Source organism: Nyctibius grandis, chromosome 7, assembly GCF_013368605.1.
Source record: "Nyctibius grandis isolate bNycGra1 chromosome 7, bNycGra1.pri, whole genome shotgun sequence".
NCBI lineage: Eukaryota > Metazoa > Chordata > Aves > Nyctibiiformes > Nyctibiidae > Nyctibius > Nyctibius grandis.
This window is the reverse complement of record NC_090664.1, coordinates 38,561,567-38,567,566: the sequence shown is the minus strand read 5'-3', so window position 1 is coordinate 38,567,566 and position 6,000 is coordinate 38,561,567. Positions and strand designations below refer to the sequence as shown.

Below are 6,000 nucleotides of genomic sequence, written 5' to 3'. Positions count from 1 at the left end.
TTATTTCCAAACAAACTGGGGCCATTCGAACAATGGCTGACTGCTCCTCCTGCAACTTTGCAGTCATTTCTCTTCGAAGGATGAAAGCAAAAAGCTCTGACATCAGACCACAGCACAGGGCTGCAACCAGACATTTATGTCCAGTAAGCAAAAATGTCCGTGGACAGTACTGCAGCTGCAAAAGCAAAAATTTACATGCGCAACATTTTAAAAAAATTGTTATAAATTTTAGTGGCCATGTGCAATCGAATCCTTCCTGTCATGTGATGTTAACAGAAATATTCCTTTCTTCTATGAGACTCACCTTCACACAAGCAGTATACAACTATCAACATTATTAAAGTTTATTAACAAAAGCTTTGTACATATCTTTTCAGACACTTGGAATTTTACACCTAGTCAAAATAACAGCACATTTCCATCTTACCTTCTGTACAAATTGTTACAGAATATCCACCAGTGGGTTGAGTAAGTAAAATAAACCACTGGGTTTACTTTTGTAAAGTATCTACAAAAGTGATCTGTGACATTTTTAAAAAATTCCCCAGGACATATAAAAATAAATTATTTTTACTTTTTCAATTAAATCTACTAATTAGAAATATTACAAATCAAAATATCAATGTTTTCTTATGAATTCTTCACAATACAAAACAGATTCACAAAACTTTATTTACAGAAATGAGGTAAGAACTGTGCAATGTTTAACTAAGAAACATATTGCAGAATTAACATGTTCTTCCAAATAAGTACACAGTGGAGGTCTAATTACAGCTGGGTCTCTTCCTCTACTAATTCCCACCTCCCTATCAGTTAGTGGTCATCACCCCCCTTTAAACGCTCCTTCGCCACACTGCATAGACTCACGCCACGACATCAGCTGCTGTCAGAATTGTAGTAACACAAGTTCACCCGTTTCAACCACTGGTAAATTTTAGTGGGAAATACTAACTCACTTTTTTGGTAATTTATTAGTGGAAAGTGACCCAGGTAACAATCTGCCTGAGCTCTCTACAGTGGTATAAACACCTCTAGTAAAGGCAGAACAAGGAGGCTGCTGGTGCAACACAGAATATTCCCGCTGCTAACACGGACACGTCTAGTACGTGGTCAGCTGTTTGCAGCCATTTCAACAAAACAGAGGTAGCAACAGGCACTTGGTTTAGGCCAAACACAACACCTACTTCTTCCAGTGTGGCCTTCTCATCTGGTAAGAAAACTTTGTCACTGGAACCAAACTGGTTCCTGTAAAAAAAAAACCTCAGACACTAAAACCTACATCAAAATGAATAAGCTTTGGATTCCATACTTTAATTCTTACTCAGGACAAAACTCCCACTATATAACAACAGGAATTTAAAGGAATAAAAAGTTCAGAAGTGGATTCCCTTATGGGTCAGGTTTCAAAATAGGTGTATAAAAAAAGCAACAACAAACAGCAAGTCCAGGCTGCCATTACAAGCTTCGTCTAAAAGGAGATGATATTGTAACTGCAGCAGCAGATCAGACTAGCTAGGGCTGGGGTTGGGTTGGTTTTTAAAACACCTGCTCTGAAACCAAAGTAATGCAGGACTGCAGACAGTTTGCTAGCCTTTAAATTTACCAAATTAGAACTGAAGAGTCAAGTGAATGCTTTTCTGTGGTTGAACGTGTACTTAGTACCATCACATTGACAAAATAATTATGGTTTGCAGAGTTTTATCTACTTCACAGTCCAAAACATTAAAAAGTACATCCATTTTAGTGCAACAAGAAAGCAAACGAAAGCCTACCAAAAATATCCTTATGAAAATGATTAACCTTTTGCTGTGCAGTACGAGTTCCTTGTTGCATTTCTTCAATCTGCAGAAAGGAAAACTGCAGTTTGCAGCCTGATGAAGTGCTTTAACAGCAGGACATGCAGTTCTCAAGTATCATTCAAATGTCAACTCTTCTCTGGTGCTACTGGTCCAGTTTTATCATTGAGCCTCTGTGTAAGAGAAAATACTTCTAAAAATCAGATTATAAAATACAGAGTTAAGTAAAATTAAATTCATACAAATGACAAAGCAGATGAGGTACATTTACTAGAGCTATCTAAATAGTAACTTTGGCATTGTAAAGAATAATCATGTATTGTAGAATAAAAAGTGGGAAAGGAAAGAATAATGAAAGGAATAGTCCGATGTTGAAGCAACTCATACTCGGGTCATCACAGCCAGCATGAGAAAACACCCGTTTTAATTCTACTTTCCTTCCAACAAGAGCTGCTGTTCCTGGCTCTTGGTCTCTCCTTAGAACCGCATGATGGTCAAAGACATACCAGGGGACCTCTGCTACTTTATACCCACTGGAGAGGGCTGAAATCTACACTTCTCTGTCAGAATACAAATACAATTTCCATTTTGCCCCTGTCACGACTATCTTTTTTCATAAATTGCTACAAAGACATTAACAGGACTGCGCAAAAACCTCATCTCATCCACTGCGCATTCAGAAATGCTTGAAAACCTGTTCCAACTGGAAATGAGATTAAAACATTCAAACTGTTAGCAAATAGAGAACTTGTTAAAAATTCTTTTTGGATTAAAGCAGTTCAATAATCCAATGCAATCTGTCTCAATTCTAACCTTTAAAAAAAGTAAAAGCTATTTCAAAAGAAAATTATTTCTAAGGGTTTTGTTCAAAAGATGTTCTGAGGTTTCCTGGAATTGTTTACCGCTAACTGTTATAAGAACAAAAACTTAAATAGTAACAGCATATTTGTAAAATACACTAGTGCTGCCCGGTCACGCTGTCCAAACCCAGTAATAGCCATTTCCAAATAAGGTCATATATAGAATAGCTTGTTCTGATGCCAACCAAATACAGGGTCTCAATTCCATTCACTGCTAATTTTTAGAAAATGAGGGGAGATAAATTTTAAACATCCCAGAACAAATTGTGAATGTTTCTAAATGAAGGCAAGGCACTGAGCAAACCCCCGTGCCAGAGCGCTTCTGCTCTGACAGTCAGTGATGGGGAAAGACCGTGACCTCACCCGTGTCCTGCACTTTGCAGTACGGTTGCAACATCACAACAACGGACCAAACTAGAAAGTGACAACGACCATGCCCAAAGCTTCATAAAAGTAAACACTCGTATTTTTGAATGGAAGGGAGCTGTTTCCAGGAAAACTGTCCTGAATAATTCATCATTTATGTTTTGTGTCTCACCTTATGCTTGGGAAGTACCAGCTGCCCGAGTGCTTCTCCACCACCGTGCCCCTACAGCAGCTGGAGGCTCTGGGGGTGGAGAGCAGAGAGGGGACCAATATCTAGCCCCAAACTCTTCCCGCCTGCTGTTGCAGACAAGCTTCCCTTTTTTCACTACCACTGCCACTTGATCTCTTCTCCAAGGAATACTGGAATGATGTCATCCTGCTCTACTCATCCTTTGTTTTTACAAGTTCCACATGCTCCTTTCCCTTCATCCTCTCTTAATTATATGGCCCTTAGAGAATGAAGTCTATTCTCTGACTCCTTAAAGAAAGAATTCCTGTCTTGGGGATGGAGGTTATGGGCAAATGCTGAAGACAATGGAACATCTTTGCCAAAAAAATGTGTCTTGTTTCCTTACCTGCCTAGAAAAGGTTTTATTACTCTGTCAAGCAAAGGAGTTGCTCAGCCTCCCAGTGTACAGCCTCACCTTCCCACACCAGAACCAAGAAACACGAAGCCCATTCTCCTAATACATATTTCAGCTTCCCAGCAATGGGCTCCTCATCTCTCAAGTCATCAACTAATCTGCAGCTCCACAGTGCCTGAGGCCTGGCCAGGACAAACTCTTCAAGTAAGGTGATAAATAAAAGGAATGATCTACAAAATAGTGGACACAAAGTTGGGGAAGAAGGCAGGGTGCGGAAGACTAGGGCTGCAGTTGTAATTACAAGAGGAAGGCAAGGGTCACTGGATTGGTGTCCTGATCCAGGGAAGCAGGAGTGTGCAGCAGACAGGTCAGGTATAAGTGACTACACATTCACAGAGTTCTGAACCTCATTAAGCACAGCCCAAGGCTCAAGAAAAATAAAACAAAGAAAATAAAGAAAAAATCCACCATCCTTGAGTTATGAATAGAGGCACATAACTTGTTATCTTTTAGTTACCTCATGGAGGTACTACATGGAAAACAAGGTGAGAAATATACTTACTGTCACCTTCTGAGCTGTGTTATCTCCATGAATTGTAAGGAATGGGTTGGTAGTAGCTGCATTAAGTGGTGAGGCCTGTGTGCCTGAAAGTAAGTTGTTTATGGGTATCTGTGCTCCTCCAGTAATCTGCAATTGCTGTACTTCAGACTGATGGTGTTGGTGGTGGTGATGTTGTTGCTGTACTAATTGATACAAAAGGGCCTGATGTTGTTCCTTGAGTAATATGAGGAGAGGGAGGAGGAAAAAAAAAAATAAAAATCAAGAATTAGTTACTGAAAAATAGTTCTTCCCTGTGTTCTTGCTTATCCAAATCTTCAGTCAGTGCAACCCTTAACCTAATGACAGCTAATTTAGGTTATGCTAATGAAGCTCCACGAGACCGTGGGAAAGGGAAGTACCTATAAAATTTCCTGATATCAGTAGCTCAGGAGAAGTTCAGCTAAGCCTGCTGGCTTCATCGGGCCTCTAGCAGAAGAAACACACCTGAGAAGAATATCAAACCATGTTTTTCAAAGTACTAAAACTACACAATTAATACAAATAGTTAAACCAGTTACCTAATGGCCTATACAAATACTGCAAGGCAGAGCAAAGACAGCTCAAGAGATGATACCCAAAAATCTTTTGCTAGAGTCCTAGGGGAATCAGAGAATAGCTTAGGATATTGTTAGAATCCATACATGGTCCCACACTCTGCTGCCCACAGCTGATGCTGAGAGAGACAAGCCACCATGTCCACACAGGATGAAATGGGACTGAAGGCACTAGGGAATGATTCTTCTAGCAATACACGCAGCCCAATAATATCCTGTAATTTAGCATGACTATTGTCCAAAAAGGCTGAAGCAACTGAAAAACTAAAAGATTATCAAAACCCGTAATATCAAGTTAAACATATTTCTCGTATTTACATTAGGCTAAGGAGTTTATCCATGCCTTAAAATACAATAGAGGTATAAATCATAATTAACTAGAAAACTTACTGATGTGAGTTGCTGGGTACTTAGTAATTGCTGAAATTGCTGGTGCTGTTGATGGAGTAGAAGTTGTCTCTGTTGGTCAGGAAGTAATCCAAGTCCTGAGGCACTGTAGGGTTTGACAGGGTAAAACTGCAGTTTATATGAAAGTATGGGAACTTTTTACTTCAGCTTTCCATTGAAACAAAACAAAGGCGTATATAAATAGACAGTTCCTACTTAGTATTTTGATTGCATACTGTCAAACATAAAATTGTCTGTCTGTCCAGCTGCATTTTTTGATACATACCTAGACGTTACCACCATCATCCCCTCTCATGGGGATGGTGTCTCATTTATGCTGAGCAACAGCAACATCTTGCCTGTAACGTAAGTCTTCTACGTGCACATTATTTTAAACTCAGATAATAATTACCATTTCTACATTTTTTTCAAATACTTTATACAGAAAAGCCACATTCTATATTGTAAGACAGCTCTTGCCAACCTTTAATACTTAGTTAACTAGCATTTACTTTGTCTTGGTTTCCTTCTAATTTGCATCTTTGGCTCTATTCAAATCCACCACTGTTGCCTATACCTTGTCTGTAATTTAGCACACACATTCAGCCTTGAAGTGGGCCAACTGATGCTGCCACGGAATGAAGAAGGCTGCAGGCTGCCTCTGCACTTGCCTACTACTTAGCTCCCAGTCCCTATTTTCATGACTACATAAAATCATCTGCAGCTATTTATGAAATTGGGCACGGAACTGATCCAGCTGACAACTGGTCTGGAAATAAAGGGTTTCTTCAGCTATGCCAGTTCACTGCAAGACCAACAGCACGAGCAAGGGGAGGTCTGGAACAGAAGACC

General features: G+C 39.6%; 1 protein-coding gene across 3 annotated transcripts in view; it reads right to left on the bottom strand.

Moving 5' to 3' along the window:
- Positions 1 to 367: 367 nt before the first annotated feature.
- Positions 368 to 6,000, bottom strand: part of MLLT10 (MLLT10 histone lysine methyltransferase DOT1L cofactor) — a 135,202-nt gene continuing 129,569 nt past the window's right edge. For 2 of the 3 annotated variants that reach the window (XM_068405169.1, XM_068405171.1), the window contains 3 exons: positions 5,152 to 5,254; positions 4,169 to 4,381; positions 368 to 1,969 (listed from right to left, as the gene is read on the bottom strand). In XM_068405169.1, coding sequence (XP_068261270.1) covers positions 1,925 to 1,969; positions 4,169 to 4,381; positions 5,152 to 5,254 — 361 coding nt within the window. In that variant the 3' untranslated portion in view covers positions 368 to 1,924. Of the gene's footprint in view, positions 1,987 to 4,168; positions 4,382 to 5,151; positions 5,255 to 6,000 lie in introns of all 3 variants that reach the window. The other variant, XM_068405170.1, reaches the window with a different exon arrangement.